The 24,036-nt window shown below is 36.7% G+C and overlaps 1 protein-coding gene across 1 annotated transcript in view; it reads right to left on the reverse strand.

Annotated features, from left to right (window-relative positions):
• Positions 1 to 3,998: 3,998 nt before the first annotated feature.
• The window catches only part of LOC115445251 (GATOR complex protein NPRL2), a 55,465-nt gene continuing 35,427 nt past the window's right edge, over positions 3,999 to 24,036 (reverse strand). Inside the window, exons 5-8 of the mRNA XM_037438701.1 lie at positions 7,490 to 7,633; positions 6,832 to 6,916; positions 5,391 to 5,560; positions 3,999 to 4,873 (exon numbers count right to left, since the gene is read on the reverse strand). Coding sequence (XP_037294598.1) covers positions 4,682 to 4,873; positions 5,391 to 5,560; positions 6,832 to 6,916; positions 7,490 to 7,633 — 591 coding nt within the window. The 3' untranslated portion in view covers positions 3,999 to 4,681. The remainder of the gene's footprint in view (positions 4,874 to 5,390; positions 5,561 to 6,831; positions 6,917 to 7,489; positions 7,634 to 24,036) is intronic.

Here is a 24,036-nt window from a genome sequence, read left to right on the forward strand (position 1 = left end):
TAACATTGAATATAATATTATAAACAACTATACATTTATAAAACATTTATATCATCATTACACGAATTTTATATAATATAGTAGACAACAAATATGGTGATAATCTCTTATTCTAACATGTTACAAACAACTTTTATTCGAAAACAGAATTTGGGCGCCATTTTCAATTTTATGCACCACGCTTAATAATGTATTAAATATGCAGTGTAACTCATGTAAATATTCTAAGTATTATGCGTCTCGAAAACTTAACGACAAAAACGCCTGACTAGTAAAAAACAATATTCGTATGAGTTTTCGATATTCACGACTAGATTAAAACTAGATGTTCGTAATATAAAGCAAAAAAAACTAATCTAAATATTGATAACTTGCATTTATAAGAGAGACCCTGATATGGCAACATTCGTTGTTATTCGGAGGTACAGCCCTACCAGGAAGATGAAAAAACCTTGCCATGTTAAAAATATAATTAATTTCATTTATCAGTAACACTGTAAAACTAAAAAATAGTGATATATTAAAATAGTTATTTTCTGGTCAGGTTGTCATACATATTTTTTACTTTATTTCTACGTTGTAGTTATGCCTAATTAAATAATAAAATATACAATTTAGAACGTTAATTGTTGCCATTTCGGGTTGTATTAACAGATTGCAATAAACTGTCCTAACAATTATGCGTAAATAAGAATCAACCAATCAATATATTGAAAGAAAACTATTTTTCGGAATAAACTTTTTTTAAACAACGGATTACGTCGGTCACCCCGTGACTATGAAGGCTGCAATCTTCGAAACATCGGAAGAAAATAATAATATAAAAAACCATGATAAAATCTGAAAAATAGTTTTATTTCAATGTTTAACATTCACGTACACACCTCATTTTGTTTTAGTTAAGATTGTTTATATACTAATCGAAAAGGTAGTAGATTATAAATAATATTAAAGAGCAAAAACTTAAATGTTATATTAAAAAGTTATGTCTGAGCCGCATTGTAAAAAATATTAAAACGTCCTATTAGATGTCACATTATAAACAACTAGCAAAGTTAAACTAAAAGTTCTTTATAAAGATTTCAATTAAAATAAGATAAAAATATTCTGTACTTTCTTGGAAAATAAAAAACCTGCGTTTAAGTGAATGTTGTCAGTACAAAAAAATAGTTTCATACTCTACCACAACATGGCGAAGATTTTTATTTTTCTATTCAGACTATATCAATTATTTTATTACAGGTACCCCTCCTTTTCGATTTACACAATATACAAACATGAATATTCGGTGGGAGCACTTTTTGAGTTGATTAAATAATATTTGAGCTGTTTGTACACATAAAATATTTATACAACAGAATTGAAATAAAGCTGTGTACTCAATAGGCAATGAATTCTTACATCATGTGATGTTTGCATCTAACTTTGAGCGATGTTGTGCAAATGTTGCACCGTGCATATGATGCTTAAAACTATGTGCTTAAATGATTTTTTAAAGTGTTTAAACATAGAAAATAATTATATTTGAATAAATGCCATCACTAACAATTCTTAATATATTTTTTGGAAATGATAGCACGGCTATAAAATAATTTAATAAAACTATATTAATTATGCGATTTATAAAATAAATGAATGAATATTTTTTTATTTTATTTAGTATGGATTAATAAAGACTATTTCGAGCACAGCTCCACAATCTATAATATAATTAGTCAAATATTTAAAAAATAGATGGCTATAACTAATTAGTTATGTGGAATTAAAATTCTTAAAAACATGCAGAATACTCATAATGTTGTCTTTGGCTCATAAAAATAGCAACATTTTAACACAAATATTTTTACCTTACATCCCTATAATAAATTATAGAAAAGTCCCTATGTGACCAAAATCCTTTCATAAAGTTTGGCAACATCCACCGATGTATTGTAAAGATAGCTCATTTTATACTATCACTAACATCCTTTCTTATAAACATATCTCTTCTTTTCCCAACATCTAATAAGAGAGGTAGGTAAAAAAAGAGGAAATTTATCAATATTCGTCATTGTATTCCTAAAAATATTTAATTTGATTAGTTTGAATAATTATTTAAAAAAATTATAAGATTTTGAAATTGTACAGCACCTAAATACATTAATATACACGCACACTCATGCTTTTTATCTTAGAGGCGCAACTGGAGCCCCCACTTCTCGGCGTGCGTATTTCGTCCTATAATGTGATAGGGGCGCGCCTATCGCCATATCGGGCACAAATTCCAGACTCCGGGCTGATACTGAGCAGAAAAACCCTATATCACTGCTCGACCCGGGAATCAAACCCGAGAACTCGGCACTATAGTCATGCCGTAATACAACTACGCCACTGATGCAGTCATCAATATAGACATATAAAAATAGAAAAACTATTTACTAAACATGTTGAGCATATGTTTGGACTTTGTTTACGTTAAAATGGTTTCTCAAACCTATGCGGGAGGGCTTAAAATGGCTTGGCCAACAAGTCTTACGGTGTAGAGACTGCATGGAACACCTAAGGTAATTTCGATGCGTCAAACATTAAAATGTCTTTAAATTTTTAATTAGGCAACTACCCGAAAGGATAGGCAGAGGCGTAACTGTTACACTCACTCTCCGTGCGTATTCCATCCCATGTGATAGGGATCGAGCCTATCGCCATATCGAGCACAAATTGTAGACTCCGGGCTGATACTGAGTAAAAAAACCTAATATTGCCCGACCTGAGGATCAAATTCTCTCAGCTTCATGACTGAAAGCAGTCATACGCCACCGAGGCAGTCGGTGCAATGACTTATTTCTAAAAAAATTCTACCCGAACTTTACCTAGTTTATATAATTATCTATGTATATTATGCGAGACACATCATAAGCATCAGCATCCGAAAAGATTTCACGTCCTAATGAACTTTCAATATAAAATATAAAATTAGCACATAGATCCACTATTATAACAAATGGCTCGTTACATTTACATTTGACAGCCATGTACGAGATCTACTGACAAATATACAAAAATATACAACTCGAAACACAATTCTCCTGGAATATTCTAGAGTTTCGACAAGCAATTTCTCTCAGCAATATTGAGCAAGAACTTCTAGATGTGGCAATAAAAAAATTGCAGCAATTCCTGCAAGCTACAAAATCAAAAGTCAGCTTGCTAAACTGCTAACATCTATATATATAAAAATGAATTGCTGTTCGTTAGTCTCGCTAAAACTCGAGAACGGCTGAACGGATTTATCTTATCTTGGTCTTGAATTATTCGTGGAGGTCTAGGGAAGATTTAAAAGGCGAGAAAAATTCGAATAATTGCCGGGAAAATCCTCAAAACAGCATTTTTCTATTTCCCATACAAACGTTTTCTAACTAATACGTAGAGTCAATTTGAGCTTTATTGCTATTGTATAAAGTTCACTGTTGTCTAAGCAATGTAGGTGTGTTCCTAACATCAAAGCAGTGTGCGTTGGAGCACAGAATATAATAATGTAATGTCGCGTTCTGAAACTCAACAAAAGTGATATCGCGGACCCGACTAAATTGAACAGTCACAAAATTTAATATATCATTAGTTATTTGGTTGGCTTCACGATATTATTTCTTTTGTTTTACTTTAAAATGCATGTTTTCGTTATGGACAATTTTTGAGCTACTTTTGCATATCTATACTTATAATAAATCTGTAGAGAGGTCAATTCTGTACATGAAATATATTTCCAAAATAACTGGGGGTGATTAGGGATCGATACTGATGCTAAAAATGCAATTAGTAAAATTTTTGTCTGTCTGTCTGTATAACCGTTAAAGAAACAAAAACTACTCGACGGATTTTAACTTAACTTGGTACAATTATTTTTCATACTCCTGAGCTGGTTATAGTATACTGTTCATTACGCTACAATTAATAGGAGCATAGCAGTGATGGAAAATGTTGGGAAAACGGGAGAAGTTACTCCATTTTTTAAGCTTCCGTCATTTCGTGTGCAACCTTAATGGTTAAAAGTTCCTTCGATTACACCAGGATCCCATCATCAGACCCTGACCGGACAATCGGACCACCTGCATACCACCATAAATTAAAAAAACATCCCGACAAATTGAGCACCTTCTCCATTTTTGAAACCCGAAACCCACGCGGGCGAAGCTGCGGGCGGAAGCTAGTTTAATCATAAAAATATCCTGCAAGCTACAAAATCAGAAGTCAGCTTGCTAAACTGCTAACATTTAATCATAAAAATATCCTGCAAGCTACAAAATCAGAAGTCAGCTTGCTAAACTGCTAACATTTAATCATAAAAATATCCTGCAAGCTACAAAATCAGAAGTCAGCTTGCTAAACTGCTAACATTTAATCATAAAAATATCCTGCAAGCTACAAAATCAGAAGTCAACTTGCTAAACTGCTAACATTAAATCACAAAAATCCCTGCAAGTTACAAAATCAGAAGTCAACTTGCTAAACTGCTAACATTTAATCATAAAAAATTCCTGCAAGCTACAAAATCAGAAGTCAACTTGCTAAACTGCCAACATTTAATCATAAAAAAATCCTGCAAGCTACAAAATCAGCTTGCCATGACTGCTAACACTTAATCATTTGGGGTGATATTTTTTGCTATACTAAAACCTGCTTTACAGATCATTCGATCTGCCACTCACTTGACGATGAAGATGACGTTGCTATCTCGCTCGAGCTGTTCCTCTAGTTGTGAGGCGGAGAGTCCTCCTTGGCAGCAGAGTTCGTCGAGGCACGCGAGGCCGTTGTAGGTGCGCACCATGGGGGCGCTGTGGTCGCTGTCCTCGCTGTGTACTGACGCCGAGTCTTCGTTGTTTAACGTTATTGGATACTGGAAATTTAGATATTTGTTACACGATAAAGATTATTTTTTTACAGTTTTAATAATAAACAAATGGAGTATGTTGAAATTTAAAGTCGATGAATACAATTATTTTTTAATACAGTTAAAACAGACTGATAAAGAGTGTGGAATTGGATCTTTACCTTCAGACTTGGATTACATTTCGATGTTTTTTTTTGTGATCACAATGTTCCTCATCTTAGTGGTCGTTCCGACTATTCAATAACGAACTCTACTGCACCGGTAGCGTAGTTGTATTGCGTGCGCAGTACGACCACCACTAAGGTGTCGGGTACGAATCCCGGATCGGGCAAAGTGGTATTGAAATTTTTTGCTCAGTAATAGCCCGATGTCTAGAATTTGTGCCCGATATAGCGACAGACTCGACCCATCACATGAGAACACAGTTACCGAAAAGTGGGGTCACTGATTGCACCTCTGCCTACCACTTCGGCAAAAGGCGTGATCTACATATACCTATGTATGTAACAACCACCACGCTCACCTTATACACCCTCCGTATGAGTCCTTCGAGCACTCCGAAGAGCACCAGCTTCCGCTCGTTGATGGCGAGCTCCTGCGGCTTCATGCGCCTGCACAGGTCGCGGATCGTGCTGCCGTACGACATGCCAGCATACATCCGGAACAGGTCACTCACTTTGGGCAGCTGACGAGCTGGTGGGAGAGAGTTAGGACATTAAGTAAAGTGGAATTTGAGCTTACGGTCATCTATACTTATAATAAATCTGTAGAGAGGTCAATTCTGTACATGAAATATATTTCCAAAATAACTATTAGGGGGTGATTAGGGATCGATACTGATGCCAAAAATGCAATTAGTAAAATTTTTGTCTGTCTGTTTGTCTGTCTGTCTGTATAACCGTTATAGAAACAAAAACTACTCGACGGATTTTAACGAAACTTGGTACAATTATTTGTCATACTCCTGTGCTGGTTATAGTATACTTTTCATCACGCTACAATTAATAGGAGCAGAGCAGTGAAGGGAAATGTTGGGAAAACGGGAGAAGTTACTCCATTTTTTAAGCTTCCGTCGCGTGTGCAACCTTTATGGTTAAAGCTACACAGAAATCATGTATGACGAAAATGTTCTCCTTAAAATTATGTAAAAAATATCCCACGACAGCATATGTCTATCTTTTATGGACAATAACACGTGTAACTCCCGATAGCTTAGCAGTTCGAAGCTTTCTCATTATATTTGTCTACTCTTACGTTTCTAACACTCTCAGTCATCCCTAATTAAAAGAGTTAACATTATTAAATATTCCATAAAAAAGTATCAGAAATCGGTATAGAAACACCAAAGTTATACATGAAATACGCTAATAATAAGCCATCACGCGTGAATACTGAATCATGCTATATGCTTCCTTCGATTTCACCAGGATCCCATCATCAGACCCTGACCGGACAATCGGACCACCTGCATACCACCATACATTAAAAAAACATCCCGACAAATTGATCACCTCCTCCATTTTTGAAGTCCGAAATCCACGCGGGTGAAGCTGCGGGCGGAAGCTAGTTCCTAATAAACAAGCTCAATCTTAATCTTCGGATAGTAAAATTGAGATTGGCGTTCATATATTAAGAACGTCTGTAAGTCAGTACTGTAGATTACCTTATGTTCAATATACATGCATCTATACTGCCGTACTAAGCGCAAAAGCGGTATGTCAGGGAAACCTTATTTTGAGATAATTGAAGTTTTGTAAAAATAGTTTTATAGTTTTGTGTTTAAAACTGAGATAAAGAAACTTTTTTAAGGTTTTTTTAACAAGTTCTAAACAAGATACCGTTATTTAGGTAAGTTCATTGGTTGGGTATTTCTTTAAGCTATCTGATGACATAAAAATCAAGATTTTGTTTTTTTTTGAGATACCGCTTTTGAGCTTAGCACGGCAGTATATTTGTTTACTCACGGGATCTCGCGCAGAATTCTACGCATTGCCGCTGAAGACCCGCGCATCGCGTCAGCTGCCGTAATTTAGGCGTCGCGCTGTACACCTGCGAATTACAATCATAATAATAAATCTTACAGCATCTCATGACTGAATGAACTGATGACACACGTAATCATAGCAGTTGTTAGGGCTTATGCACAATACATTTTAGAACGGACTGAAGACGCACACCCGGGTTTGATGCGCACACGCATACTTTTATAAAGTGTGCAGTCTTCAAACGCATCGTGTTTGGAGCGCGTCGACGGTTTGATGATCTTAGAGTGCTAATAAGTTGGTGCAGTTTGTATGTGGACCCTTTCAGCGCAGCTAGACGTGTTTACAACTAGTGCTTGGTATTTTTAGCACATTTAAAACGTCTGCGCTAGATACCTCATCGTAGAATGTTTGGCACAGTCCTGCTACGCCGGCGCCTAAGTCATGCCTTGCCGGTCGACACGATTTTGGGCATATCTTCACTTACCATCAATTGCAGTGAGGATATTGCTGTACAATAAAAACAAAAAATGGTATGCTGTACACCAACTTCAAATGTCATAAACGATAAGAGACGTTACGTGCTTGATCTGAAGTGTCAAAATAACGTGACATAAAAATCAGGGCCTTGTATACTCACAGCACAGTATTGGAAGATGGGCACCAAAGTGACAACCCCGTAATACACGAGGTTTTGCACGCACGCGCGCACCAGGCTGATCTCCACGTCCGTCAGCGCCGCGATCTTGGACACGTGGTTGAACCCGTCCACGTATGGTAAGATCTGGAACAAAAGTTGATAAATTCATTATAGCTTTATACACTGCACTAATTCCCAAAGTGGTATCCTCCAGGAGTTCACGAGAGACTTGACGAAGGTCCACGTTAGCGTGACCTAAAATAGGGGATCCACAATTCGCAAGCGTGGTCCACGAAAATTTATCTGGATTGATAGTAAAGTACTAAAATGTTGGCTTGAGTTCACTTATCAATGTAGGCAGATAATATTGATAGGGGTCGTAAGAGGCGCGGAGACTCTAACATAGTCCCCGCGATGGCCGAATGGTAGTTCTTATGCACTTTCTCTGCGAAATGTAAAAAAAAAAACATCCACCCGAACCAGCAAAATCGTGGCAGGGGTCTATGAGAAAAAAAGTTTAGGAACCTCTGATCTAGAGGTATCTGAAATCATTTATTTCCGCATGCTTGCTCATGTAATAGGTGTAATTTAAATCCTACGTAGATCACTTGTGTTATTTTAAATTCATTGTTATTCCCTTTACTCGGAAACAACCCAGAACTTTAGTCCACAATGTATGTACAATTTAGGCATAAAACTGAATTTTGGTATTAAGTATATGTAATTCATATGAGTTAATAAAGAGGACAGGAGAAACGAAATCACGGTTTTGACAATTATTTTAAAGTAAGTACGTATATCGGCGGCGATAGCCTAGTTGGTTGTGGAAAGGACTGCCGAGACGAATGTCCGCAGGTTCAAATCCCAAGGGCACACACCTCTGACTTTTTTAAAAATCATGTGTGTATTCTTTGTGAAATTATCGTTCACTTTAACGGTGAAGGAAAACATCGTGAGGAAACCTGCACATCTGAGAAGTTCTCTATAGGAATTTCGAAGATGTGTGAAGTCTACTAATCCGCGCTAGGCCAGCGTGGTGGACTAAGGCCTAATCCCTCTCAGTAGTAGAGGAGGCCCGTGCTCAGCAGTGGGCAAGTATATAATACAGGGCTGATATTATTATTAAATATACGTACGTACATCAAATAAATCACACGTCTATTTTGGAACCAATTAAGAAAATTATTCCAATCTCTGGACGATATTTCTAATGCCACGATCTCGCGAAATAAAACATTCTAAAGTTATGTTCACACGATGATCCGGTGCTATTTTCAAGTATGTTTTTTATAATACGATTACAATTTGCACTCTGACTTTACCACATTTTCACGTTAGCAGTGGAAATTGAGTGCTAGATGCGAGTGTAAATGAATACTAAAAGAAAAATTTAGTTTTTACATAAGTATTCGATGAAATTGCCAAGATTTTATTCGAATTGACGCGATTTGCCTTAGAAATGTTTTTTCTCGAGGCTGTGTTTCTTGCTATCAGTATTTTACTGATTAAATTTCCATCCGGTTTACACAAAAAATAACCGTATAAACAGGGCCTAAGCGTATAGATTGTAAAAGCCATGCGTCACCGTTAATTGACGGTTAATTGGCAATGAGTTTCCACACGCTGGCTCCGGGCCAACTTCACGCCAAACTGATTTACAATAACATTGACTGGGCGGGAAAATTCCTATTAGAACCCATTATGCTATTACCCCGATGGATTTCTAAACATTTGAAAGATTGTATATAAACAAAAGAAAAATATTTGAATGAAATGAACAGGTTGATCAGCCTGTGGCACACTCCTAATGTTATTGGTTAAGTGGTTGTTTCATTATTTTTTGGGAGGGCAAAGTGACTACTCTTCGAGATGGTAAGTAGAATTGGATAGGTGACAACCCTTTTTTTTCACAAATGTATGTTATCCAAAAACTTATGAAAACATTTTTTTTTAACTACACGCAATAATAATTAACTTATAAAGTTACTAGAGTACGTAGACGTAGTAATAAATTGTAAATTGCTTATAAACTCCTGCGCATGCTGAACGCTCGTTCAACGACAAAAACAATGAGCGCAGTTACTAGCACTTGGCAACAGCCGCGACTGGCAATCCGTGAACATAATTACACTCCACTTGTAGCTATAACTTTTCTGGTGCGATATAAAAGAGCCATGATTATGTACCGTATGAATCGGTTTGACCGGGAAGTACCTTCGTGTCAGGAAACCAAAGTGAAATTGTAGTTTGCTGTTGCGTCTATGATGAATGAGATTTCAGAAGGCCCTGATACCAAAATAAATCCCTTCTAATATAGAAGAACAAAATCTAGCAGGACCTTACTCTTCCTTCCACCTGCTCCTACCAAAATTTCTATTTGTCGGGTATATCATTTTAATTAAATAGGTGATTGAATAAACTTCAGATACTTTGAAATAACAATCATGCATAATCAGTGGAGAGTAATATGATGAATAATAATATCAGCCCTGTATTATATACTTGCCCACTGCTGGGCACGGGCCTCCTCTACTACTGAGAGGGTTTAGACCTTAGTCCACAACGCTGGCCTAGTGCTAATTGGTAGACTTCACACACCTTCGAAATTCCTATAGAGAACTTCTCAGATGCGCTGGTTTCTGGTGCTGCTGGTGTTAAAGCGAACGATAAATTCATAAAGAATACACACATGATTAGAAAAGTCAGAGGTGTGTGCCCTTGGGATTTGAACCTGCGAACATTCGTCTTGGCAGTCCGTTCCACACCCAACTAGGCTATCGCCGCTTGAGTGGAGAGTAGTTTAGCATAAATAGAGTATCCAGATTTTGAGAAACGCAGTCTTTAGTCGTAGTGCACTTTGGATTAGTAATCTCGCCATAGAAGCTAAAGCGAAGCTAGTCTTTAACTGTTTCGCGGTTACTATGTTAGTTATGGGTTAGCTTTCAAGGCAGTGATGAGGGGGTTTCTAACGGATCCTGACGTACTGATTGTGCCCTGAATATTCGACAACGTAATGAACGGCCAATAAACTGGAATTTGAAGAGGTTAATTGTTCGTTTTATTAAGTATGTCCTAAAATTACGACGGCAATTTTCATATTTATTTATTTACTACGCTTTGTACAAATAGTGTACAATAGAACTCATAGGCAGCGGGAGGGGGGATGCAAGTAGGGGCACGTGCACCCCCCCTGGCTAGAAATAAAACACAAAAAAGATAAGTCGCTGAACAAATCTGCTATAGTGGGAACTATCGACGACTGAGATTTTTTTAAAAACCCGCGCAATTGGAATTTGGAAAAAAATTCTTCTATATTATGTAGTGTAGTGCGTAGGTGCAGATGCACCCCTAAAACTAATCTTGGCGGCGTCCATAATCGGACCCAATGCCTTGGGCATTTTCCCCCAGTCAACCTAGAGAAGAATCCAAGGAGACGAAGGCACGCGCATAATAAAAATAAATGATAAGCGTAATAACAAAACAAATTTATGACGTAATTATGTTTACGTCGAATACAATTTTTCAAGCATGTTACAAAATGGACTTGGCTAATATAATTATTACTCGCTAGAATACGTGCCTAACATTTACACGCTTCATAGCGCTCTGTGCACGAGTATGCACTTGCGAATAATCACTTGTGTGTTTAGTAATTATGCGCATGCGCATCGCACGGCATTAAGATAAAGTGGCGTGCGGGCGAAGTATCTATTATAGTGTATTTATCAGCCTTGAACTCGAAAGTCATTAAAAATCTAATGAAAATCAGATTTTTTAAATCCAGCCAGTAATATAATGGTATGTGCGTGAGAAAGAGATAGCAGGATAAATCTTCCACGCCCCTACATTAGCTCAAAACATTTCAAATATAAATAACTACTTTATTTAACAATTTTGATGCTAATAATCACAGAATAATTCCCCGTATTTTCTAGTAAATACTATTATTTTATATGAACCAGAATATATGGGAAATTATTTTGTGAAATACATATAAAATAATAAACAAAATCAAATATAGGAAGTAACCTTATTGCAAATACAATAGACATAAGATATTTGTCTTCAATTCTGATACATTAATTACAATTGCATTCAGCCTTCTCTCCTTACATTCAACGCCATAATATTATGTAAAACAATACAACAATAACAGACACGTGTCCTAACAACAACAGCGATAAGACACCGTGACGGACAAACAGCGTGAGACACGCGTTACTTGTATTACAATATACACTCGAATACACTCATGCCTTATATTCTAAAAGGGATTAGCTGAGGTGTAACTAATGAGTAATGCGCTGATGCTTTACCGCTCTATAATACATCCAACACACAAATTATTGCTCGACCTTTGCTGATAGGATATATTTTATATCCGGCCGGATAGCGACCACCGTACACAAGGTGTTAAAATCCGCCATGGCCCATGTATGTGTCGCGGTCCGGGATCAGCATGTGGATATACGGGTCCAACAGGCCGGCATAATTGTGTCGACTAATAAGGGGTAATCATCTCTCGTCAGTAGACATTCTATTGGACCCCACTCCACTTACCATTAGGTGCAGTGAGGTCTTATTATCGGGTACGTATAAAAAAAAGAATTTTCTTCTCGACCAGCTGAGGCACCAGATCCGTGACGAATTATGTCGGCCTATCCTACAAGATATATACCAGTTTGCAGTGTGAGTGGTGAAATTTTCCAAAACGGAACGCGACACAACATTTAGGTACTAATATGCATAAATACGCTTTGCAAATCTTTATGATGATAATTATATTCTAAAAAACATGAACATGAAGGGAAGCCGGCAGGAATCGCGTTATATGGATCCTTCACCATTGCCAGATGGCCTAACGGGGGTCACAACAATCGACAATGGCTTTACACTGTGGGAACTTATTGTTAAACTAGGTTTTTACAATTTGATATCATCGCACCAGCTAAATAGAGCTTGTGTAGAATTACTTGAGTCATTGTTTTCCACTGTTACTTTCTTAGTCCAGATAGAAATTCTAATATTATGTTTGCTAATAAATGTAAATCAAGACGAGCTTTGAAATCCAATTGAATTGTAATACGAATGTATTAAAGTCGTTTTTTTATTAACGAAATTAGATATTTGTGAAATTCAGTAAACGGTTATTTACATTTTACAATAAATTCTATGGAATTCTACGTTATTGCATTCATAGCCAGCTATCGTCCGTACCTTGGCGCCAAGCTCTACACGTGTTGCTGCTATAAATATAAACTATAGTACTACGTACTAGAACACGATGCATTACGTATTTAATACTAATCGCCTTCTGGTGTCTTATTGAAGCGTAAAATTAAATAGAGCATAAATATCTTTTATAACTTATCAATCTTACTCAAAAAATCTCAAACTCTCAAAGCTATGCTTAGTAAAACACAAATTTACTCGATCATCTGTAAGTCAAAACCCGCCATCTTGCCTCTTAATAAGGTGTAAACTAGGAAACCGGTGAATTTTTTGATAGCTATGCAATTCTTAATAACCTCTTAACGCTAAAACGAGTTAATAAGTAAGACTGTTTATAATAAACATTTCAGCTAGCCATAGGACAAAATTTCATCTTCGTTCTTGATTGTGTTTTATTTTAATTGATTCAGTGACTATCTCGATGGCGTAGTTGTAATGCATACGCGGTACGTGTACGACTACCATGCTGAGGTCCTGGGTTCGTATCCCGGGTCGGGCTAAAGAAATGTGACTGGATTTTTCCATTTAAAAAATTACTCAGTCGCAGCTCGGAGTCAGGTTGTTGGCGGTGTGATACCCCCGTGCCTCGGAATGCATGTAAAGCCGTTGGTTCTGCGCCTGATCTGTCTCCGGTCATGTCGGATTACAAGACTATAAGAGTGAAGGAACAGAGAGTGCAACTGTGTATTGCGCTCGCACTTGTGCACTATATTATCTCCTGCGTAACTGCCTGATCTAGCGTAGCAGAAATTTGGCTAGGAAAAATCATTAATCAGATTTTGTTTGGTAACTTGACCTAACAAAATACAAACGAAATCGAAATAAACGATAACCTGTGTAATAACTTTTATAACCAAAAGCCCATTCAAGTTAACAACCACACATCTCTTATCATTTTACGGTCAGGATTATATTGAATACTGACTAAACTGCTCTCCAAACTTGTGGTAGAGTAAAATTTGTACTAAATCTAAATAATGTTTACCATTTTGCATATAAAAAAAATATTTTAATTTTGTTTTCAATGTCATTTAAACAGAAACCAGGTCAGTAACCCCTAGTTAGCGGGTAAAAAAACTTAAAACTAAAGAACAATATGCAATGATTCATATTGCAACAGCCACAATGGTCTTCCCCACTCATTTTCCTCCTACGTCCTCCGGCAAACAACATACAAACTAATACTTATTTATACACTCCTATGCATTTTGACAGACCTTGAGATGGCGCGTGTAATCAGCATACAATGTTATGCGCTTAGGACTTGTTTAAAAAGAGATGGAACTACGATATAGAACGGAGAGAGAGAGACGAAAGATCTCCGTGTATAACTTTGTTTAGCGCGTTAATGATGCAGAAAGTTTGTTATTACAACTGTGTGGAGTCTATTATGCAGTTGGAGGTTAAGAGTTACGTCACACGCACCACGAACGTGTTCGGACAGTGTCTTCGACCACAGCAACTCCCTTGCTATCTCCTGAAGATTTGCGACATGTTGGAAGCGGCCTGCCACCGATTTCCTACGACTTATCAAGTCCACCTTGCAGCTGGTTCCACGCTGTGGTTGGTGATTCGAAGTCTCCATGCCACTTCCATAATTAGAAAACTCCCAAATTCATGTGGTGTTTGTGTGGTGTCATCTAGTGATGTTTTTATACAAACTATAATTATAATTATTTGACTGCCTCGGTGGCGTAGTTGTATTGCATGTCCGGTACAATAGCGCTCTGAGGTCCTGGGTTCGAATCCCAGGTCGGGCAAAGTGATATTTGGGTTTTTCTGCTCAGTATCAGCCCGGAGTCTGGAATTTGTGCCCGATATGGCGATAGGCTCGCCCCCTATCACATCATGGGACGGAACATACTTGGCGAAAAGTGGGGGGCTCTAGTTGCGCCTCTGCATACCCCTTCGGGGATAAAATGCGTGATGTTATGTATGTTTGTATGTATAATTATAATTAAGAGTATATACTGAAAGAAGTAGAAAAGGAAAAAGACGTAGAAAGATCTTCATTTGGAAGAGGCCACTCGCTATTCGCCACCCCAAAAACTGTAGCAACATGGAACTTCGAACTACGCGATATTGTATGGTGTATCCATCAGTTTGAGACTTATAATCTTAATCTCAAAAAGCCCAATAAATACTGACTGTATAGTTTATATGTATAGTGGCTTAGATAAGTTTGTCGCATTCCGAGATCGGCCTGTGTATACGGTTCAAACAGGCCGGCATAAGTGTCGACTGTCGAGGTGTAATCAAGTCTCATCAGTCGACATACTATTGGACCACATTCCACTTACCATCAGTGCACCAGATGCAGCGGGTCTCTTTGACTCACCCGTATAAAAAAGCCTACATCGACCTTCAGACTCAGAAAACCGACTACATCGATTATGATGCAAAAAAAATAAGGAAACGTATTTGTATACTTGGCTGAATAATAGAAAACGCAGTACGTAGGGACCTTCGAAGCAAAAAAAACACAACAGTACTTGGTATAGGTCATTTAGACATAGCGTTAATAAATGAAGCAGTATGCTCGTCTTTACCTCTGCTGTTATTCTAAACATCATGCACTAATAACGAATTTTTTCACCAAAAACACCCAATTTTACTTTTCTGATTTATTTTTATCATTTTCTAGTTTAGTGCGAATATGGCGTGTGCGTGGGATTATTTCCGACTGAAAGTATGATGTTGCCGCTGCGACGAATTATCTTAGAGTAGTAATAGTGGTATTAGGGCGTGTAAAATTGAAATAAATTTTTATTTGAATTAATTTTGTTCGAAACTCACTTTTTTTACATTTACGGTTCGAGTAACTTATTGTAAAGTGTAATTTTCAAGAATAACAAGTATGTACAAAATAACCCTGTATAAATTAGAAAATATTGGTATAATAAGTCAATCTAACTTTATACTAATAATAATCCACTCACAAAGAAGGGCTCTGGTAACCCGTAGGCGAAATAGTTTCCAGCTAAAATCGCTTGAGGAAATTGTTAATACCTAGTGTACAATATGAACGTTACTAAAGGTGAATCGTTTAGTGTCTGATTGTACATTTGTTTCATACACATGTTCAGACCATGTTCCGCTAACATGCTGTATAAATATATCATTGTAGCATATGAAAGCATGTGTTTTGCGGGAAAATTACTTTTATAATGCTTCATTACTATGAGCCTGGTGGATCAAGGATTGACACTAAGACCAAGAAATATTTAAAGGAATTCGCTATTATACAAAACGTTACTGTGTGTCAATGAAATGATGACATAATTTTGTTATAACAAAGTTTAAATTTCACTGACGAACCATATCATATTCCATTTTCTAACAATCTGTGCCGTTACTATGCTTTTCTGTAATATTTCGATGGCTCATGTACATGTATTTCAAAAAAGTTTCCGTATCGAAAGAGTTTATACGAAATTTTGTCTCTCACCTATCTTTCTTTTATTCATTCGTTCCATCAAATAACATAATACATAGAAAATCATATTAAGTCGAACAAAAAAAAAACACGAGTCAGAAAATTACTTATTCTTTCTATCATATATAGTTAAACAAGAAAAAAGTGAGTCAAAAAAATAAATGTGCGTAACGAAATAGTTTATATCACGTATAACTATTTCGTTACGTACATTTATTTTTAAGATATACTCATCAGGTTCTAACTAAAGTTTTATTCTAACAAAGGAAAAAATCTTTACATTTACTTCCTACCCTGAACATACACCTCAGATTAATCCGTACTCTTTCACCACTCCCTTTACCTCAAACGATAAACCAAAGCTATTACGGAAACCTAAACAACATATCAGTCACGCGTCAACGTAACTTACGACCATTTTTATTCACCAATAAAACGGCACTAGTTCATATCCTGCCGTATTGTGTTTACGCAAAGTTTGGGCCTACTAAAAGGCATTTCAGGGTCAAGACGACCATAAAATCGACCTTCGACGGTACTCTTATGACCCACTGTTCCTTGTTTGTGTTAGATACAACAGTTTTTTTGGAACCGGTTATCTATTTTGAAACGTTGTTTGTTAGAATCACTTATATGGGTTTGAGAATATTTCATATATTTGAGTCAATTCAACGGTATTGCGTTCTTCTCGTGTTATTCCGAGTGAGTTACATCAATTTAGTTGCTCTTTCATTTTTCTATTGATTTGAAAGATAATATAGCCAGTGAAAATATTAAGCATACTGAGATTAACACTAACTGCTAGTAGGATATACTTTATATCCACCCGGATAGCAACGACCGTATACAAGATGTTAAAACCCGCTATAGTGGCCTACATACGTGTGTCGCGTTCCGGGATCAGCCTATGTATATCCAGTTCCAACTGGCCAGCATAATTGTGTCGACTGTCGAGGGGTAATCAGCTCTCGTCAGTCGACATTCTATTGAACCTCACTCCACTTACAATTAGGTGCAGTGACGTCACTTTGTCTTGCCTGAATAAAAAAAAAGTAACATAGAATTTTTCAGTCGAGTACAATGTAGTGCTCAGGAGTTTGTACTTTGTAACTATGAATAAAGTATTTACAGTTTATGGAAAGAAGGGTACATAGGTAAGCGACTTGTTCTACTTCATCATCAGTCAAGTCCACTGCTCCACTTGCATAACAAATTCAGCCTTATCTTGTAAGATTAAGAAGCGAATTTGTTTCATAAATACCTTGAAGTCTCCAGACGGATTTACGATATTTTATCGCGGAAACACAGTTTTAGTAATAATCGAGGGCGCTGTGTAACGAGCTTATGATAATTTTGATTTATCTGGGTGAAGCGAGGATTAGCGTCTTTTCACATCTGAATAAATGCTAACCGTATTAAGCCTACTCATATTACATAAGTTTTTAGTGTAGGCAGTTGGCTTGCGTCCCTAGCATTGGCGACCTCTATGGGCGATGGTTTACCATCAGAGCCGTTAGATCGTTTGGCTTCAGAGGCAAAAAAATATGGGGCTAAAATTCTAGTAACATTGCAGACGGACATAGTCAAATCTAACAGCTCATGTGATATGACCCTTTCTTTTAATTTTATCCGTGGTGCTTTATAACTAGCTTATCTAGTGGTAATCGTCCCTATCCTTGAGGTTAAAACGCCTTAGATCATGATTTTGTCACCCGCATTGCTATGGAGGGAAGTGGACAATTTATATTTCCAACTCCTCCCTATCTTTCTATTTGATTAATTTCGATATACTGACAAATTAGTTTTCCCTGAGATTCACCGTGTTTCACTGCTCGGTGTCATAATACGTGCCACTGCTGATCCTGGCTTACAGGAGTTGTAGTGGTGGGTGTGAGGGCGGGAGTCTCAAGACGGACAAGTCGTGGGTACTGTATTTACATAATTCAGATTATCTAGAAAATGGTTTAGCAGTGCCATTTAAATTTTTATCTTATCATTATGTTGTTAAGATTTAAATTTTAGGGCAGACCAGACGCACATACTATGCGCGTATACGAGGATAATAAATCGATTTATACAAATATCGTCACATAATATTGTTATAGTGGCCTCGTAAATCTAGTCGCTGCGTTGTGGGCTGGGGACAGTTTAGTCCAAGATTCGATTTCCTAACATTTGCTTGAGTGTGAGCACTAGGTTGGATACCCGAGACGTTTGATTCCAGGCTAGTTGATAAAAGGTAATGTATTTTTGGAGGATCTCTACTTAACTCTATTTGAATTGCAAACAGTTGGAATATTAAAATCAAAGAAATGTACGAGTGTGCTCAAGTACTGTTCTACATTTATGTTTAGTGATTAATCTTAAGAAGTATAAATTCAGTTTTTTCACTTTTGTTGCCTATAGGACGAGACGCACTGAATAAAGCAATAAATGAGCAGGAAAATTTACAGAGATCAGACTTCCCAACTTCAAATTGAACGTGATATACTCAAAAACTACCCAACGGATTTCGATGAAATTTGGCATGGAGATATTTTAAGACCCTGGAAAAGAGCTAAACTGTTTACCTCAAGAAAATATACAGCGGGGCTTTTATATCGAATAACTTTATCGGGCGAAGTCGCGAGCAAAGTCTAATTTAATAATATAAGAAGATTATAAAGCTGGTTCAGTTAATAACGGGTTTTTACGGAACTGGTATATCTAGTTGTCAACTAGCAATTAAAGTAAGGACTATTATATATACATTAGCATATTATTCAAATTAGTCTCCTTTAGTAGTAGTGTACTTGACTGTTAAAACATTAGCACTCTTTTTAATAACTGAAAACTGAGACAAGTGGCCCTGCTTCTCATTGTATAGGACACCTCAATGCTTAGTATATTGCATCGATATAATGATTTTTTATGTTTATACGAATGTTAGGCATTAACTTATTAGCTGTGAGCTCATTCTGCGTAAATCGGATCACCAACAGCTAAAAAATTTAAAAAGTTGTACATTTGTAAAATGTAGGTAGATATTGTAACTCTGACTTTGCGGATGAACAACACCTCAGTCCCCGTGACCATGAAGGCTGCAAAATCGTCGAAAAGTCGGTAAAAAACTAAAATAATTAAAACCATGATAAAATCCGAAAAATAGTTTAGTTTTAATTGCTTTGATATATTGCGCAAGAGCATTCAGATGTGTTTACACTAACGGAAATATTACAATATACACATATCGACTTATCACAAACTCTGCAAGCTTCAAAATTAGCAGTAGTTAGCTAGCCGTGTAATACATTTGATTTCTTATGTTTACGCGAATGTTAGACATTAAAACAAAAATATTTTAAGGATTTTAACGCGGATTCTTATATTGTAATGTTCTTTCGACGTATCGAAGAATGCAGTTTTCGTAGTCACGGGCCACGAAAATCCGTAAAATAGTTTTCTCATCTCATCTCCCTACAACTGCCCACTGCTGAACATAGAGCGCGCCACTTTGCTCAGTCCTCCGCTCTCCGCATCCAGCGTGTAAAAAAATAGTTTTATTTAAGTGATATACAATTGCTTTTGGAAATCGGCTTATGCAAGTTTTTTTTTTTTTTTTTTTTTTTTTTTTTTTATTTATCACCAACACAAATTACACCAAAACATATAACAATAATAAAGTTATAATATTAACTAGCTAAGTGCCATTGTAGTTATAGGTGAAGACTGCATGCATGTTTTCTTGTTAAACTCGTTTAAGTCATGACTTATGTAAGTTTTCTTGAACTATTACCCGTTTAAGAGTCATGAGCACATAAATAGCCATCCGAATTTAGAATTAACACGATTCACATTCGAGTGACCCATCACTCGACCCCTTTATTTGTTACTCATTGATTACGAGGGTCAGTCGACTCTCGTAATCAATGAGTAACAAATAAACGGAGCAATTCTCGTCTCGCACGTGCAATCTTGAAGGGACATAACAAAGTTGCCTCGTCTGAACAGAATGGCAAGGCATTCTTATTGACTGAGGAGACTTCCTTCAAGAAACTTATCGCTAAAAAATTGCTCCGTCTATTTTAGACTTTATTCGTATGACTTAACAAGGTAGGTATACAATATTTCTATAATAATTTTACAAAAATATTTTAGTTGTGATTTTAATAATTGGAGTGTCGAGGTTGGGCGAAGTCCGCTAAGGCTTTACATTTGGACCACGCTGTTACAGCAGCCATTTAAATAAAATGGCTTTTTCCTATGACGTCATGGGATAGAATAAGCTTGGTGAAAAATGAGTACATTAAATGCGTATCTGTAACTCTTCGGAAATAAAAATATGAGTGGCGGCGTATAGTTTTTTTAGTAGGTATGCTATAGAATAAACACGGCGCAGTATATTACTAAAACTGCGTAATTCCGTATGATTTGAGTAAATAAGTTTTTTTGTTGTTTGTCATAGTAAAACTAATTTTAGATACACTTCCTTGTTGTAAGCGTTACAAATAATAAAGGTGCGATTCCGAAAATGGCGACAACGACAACCAAAAATCAAAGCCGCTTTCCGATATTAAAACTGCAAGAATTATTACTGCTTAGCAGTTAAATAATAATATAATAATATCAGCCCTGTATTATATACTTGCCCACTGCTGAGCACGGGCCTCCTCTACTACTTAGAGGAATTAGGCCTTAGTCCACCACGCTGGCCTAGTGCGGATTGGTAGACTTCACACACCTTCAAAATTCCTATAGAGAACTTCTCAGATGTGCAGGTTTCCTCACGATGTTTTGCCTTCACCGTTAAAGCGAACGATAAATTCACAAATACATGAATGATGAATATACACATGATTTTTTATAAAAGTCAGAGGTGCTCTTGGGATTTGAACCTGCGGACATTCGTCTTGGCAGTCCGTTCCACACCCAACTAGGCTATCGCCGCTTCACTTAGCAGTATAGCCGGATCATTTTCGATTATGGATATAGGCAATTTGACCCAGTAAGCGGGGCCTGAGCGGAGTGCGGCAGGTTAAATGCGTGATCTACCAATCGTTTTATTGATACGATGTGGTCCCACGTGCATTTCCAGGCGGGAAACAGTGACGGGTTAAGTCGTTTGGATGTGTAAATCGCTCGATAAGGACGCTAGTAGCTAAACAATGTTATAGTAGCAAGACGTCAATTTGCTGATTTGCAAAATTCCTATTTTTTTTTTTAATCTTATTTGAACTTTTCCTAATAAGCCTTCTAATAATCTAACACATGTTAACTAAGGTTTTAAATACTATTTATTTTATTTATTACACTTAATATACAAATGTCTACAGACGGATTTAATGCCAAAGGCCTTTTCTACCGGTCATCCTTAGGGTAGTGCAGAGATAAATAAATAAGATAGGTGCATCAAGGTTATATAAACCTTGAAAATATTACCAATTATACACTGCTATACTGCAACGACAAATAGTATTGCTGCAGACTACTAACAATACTATTTGTCGCTGCCTTCCGAATCATACCTTAAAACTGTTCGTTCAGCTATAATTAGGTTGCGATTGCAACACTATGTTTTTGACGATTCCCTATTCTCAAAACATATGGGATGTTGAATACTTCATGAATTTGTTGGCGTCGTATTCAAATTTATTTAAGTCTCACGCATGCGAGTTTCAAAACTTTTTAAAATTGGTTATGCAGATTTCATAGCTACGAGTATATTATGTTTTTACTAGTTTTACTCGTGTTCCCGTCCGCTTTATAGACTTGCCTGTAATAAAAATCCTGTGTTTTTTAAACCAATATTTATATACTACACACTGCTGAGCATGGGCCTCCTCTATTACTAAGAGGGCCTTAATCCACCACGCGGGCTGTATGCGGCCTAGTATTTAATGTGTGTTCCAACTTTCATCGAGTTTCATAAAGCCCTTAATGCCTTAACTACTAACAAATAAACCTGTACGAACTGTTATGTTTAAGAATAACTAAAGTAGAGCAACATTTATATTTTCATACTCGCAATAACATTTCGTTTTTTTTTATTACAAGAAGGTGCAAACATGAAAAACTGCTCGTGATATGCAGTTCAGGATTTCCACTTTTTAATCGACTTCAAAAAAGGCACTTTTTTATTGCTTTGAATGACGAGACGAGCTTGCCGTTAGCTGATGGTAAGCGATACAACCGCCCATAAACAGTAGAAACATCATCCAACACCTTGAATTACAAAGTATTGTTTGGTATTCCACTGCGCTCGCCATTCTGAGACATGAGATGTTAAGTCTTATTATGTCAAGTAGTTATACTGGCTACAATGTCCTCCGAACCGGAACACAACAGTGACTACACAGTGCTGCTCGGCGGCAAAAATAGACATTGCGGTGGTACCTACCTAGGCGGACTCTCACATATGAGAGACCTACCACCAGTAATAACACTTAAGCACTTTTCTTGACTTGACAATTTTCCTTGTCTTAAAGTTTGATAGCGTATTTGACAACCCTAGTTTTATACATTCGAGTCTAGCGCGTATTCAAATTGAAACACCGTTATTGATATTTAATATTTATATCGTTGTTTTATTCATGTTTCATTTTACATCAACAACGTGACGTTGAGTTATTGCATACTAAGCGAGTAGCGTTCTGGGATCAGCCTGTGTATATCCGGTTCCAACTGGCCGGCATAATTGTGTTGACTGTAGAGGGGTAATCATCTCTCGACAGTCGACATTATATTGAACCTCACATTTGAATTTCTACTCAATTCAAATAAAAAGCAGCATTATGTTGCTAATAATGATCCTTTGACTTGTTCTTTGTTGACACACGCACAAAGTTTTTTCTTGTTGTTTTTTGGTAATTTATTTTTATAGTTCTTTTTTTGTTTTTTTTTTTCCTCACATGGATAATTGTCATTTAAGGAAGAGGACACTGATTTCTGACACACAGGTTTATATCTAGCTGAGAAGTCAGGGAACTAAATTATTATTGTTAAAATTTATGGGATTTTTTTTTGACTTGTTCCTCTGGTAATTTAGTTGAAAAAATAATATTTCCATAACATTAATGAAAATAGAATATCTCGTTAACAACCAATAAACTACTAGAAAAACAACGTTCCAAACACACGCATTACCGATAACGAGCGATAACAAAACATAACAAATATATGTCCGCGACACGTGGCCCGCGGGGACAGCTGGCATTATTATAAACAGAGCTGTTTGTCAACGCAACAATCTTAGTGGGAGACTAGATATAGGGGAGACAGTGGTCTATTTTTGCAAAGGACTCACTCAAACAAATTCGTGAGTTAGCCTTTTGTTTAAGATGAACAGAGATATAATATAGGTCTTGAATATTTTCCGCAAATATGTAAATAAAAATTCTACTCACAAAACAACGTACAGTAAGCTACAAAAGTAGTGTATATATAAAGGAAATACAATACTAGAGCACTAAATGTTTCATTTTTATTATTTTGTTTTTGCACACTTAACTGTATTTGAAGCTAAATTTAAATAACTAGTCTTAACTGTAGTTTATTATACCTAATAAGCATTCTGCGCATCCATGCAAAAGGTTACAAACATAGAGCAACTATTATTCGTGAATAGTATTTAAGACATATTGTATTTGTATTTACTGGTGGGAGGTCTTTCATATGTGAGAGTCCGCTTGGATAGGTACCACCGCAATGTCTATTTCTGCCGCCAATCAGCAGTGTGTAGTCACTGTTGTGTTCCGGTTTGAACAACATTGTAGCCAGTGTAACAACTGGACATAATGAGACGTAACATCTCATGTCTCAGGATGACGAGCGCAGTGGAATACCAAACAATACGTTGTAATTCAAGGTGTCGGATGATGATTCTACTGTTTTTGGGCGGCCG

This window comes from Manduca sexta, chromosome 14 (genome assembly GCF_014839805.1).
Source record: "Manduca sexta isolate Smith_Timp_Sample1 chromosome 14, JHU_Msex_v1.0, whole genome shotgun sequence".
NCBI lineage: Eukaryota > Metazoa > Arthropoda > Insecta > Lepidoptera > Sphingidae > Manduca > Manduca sexta.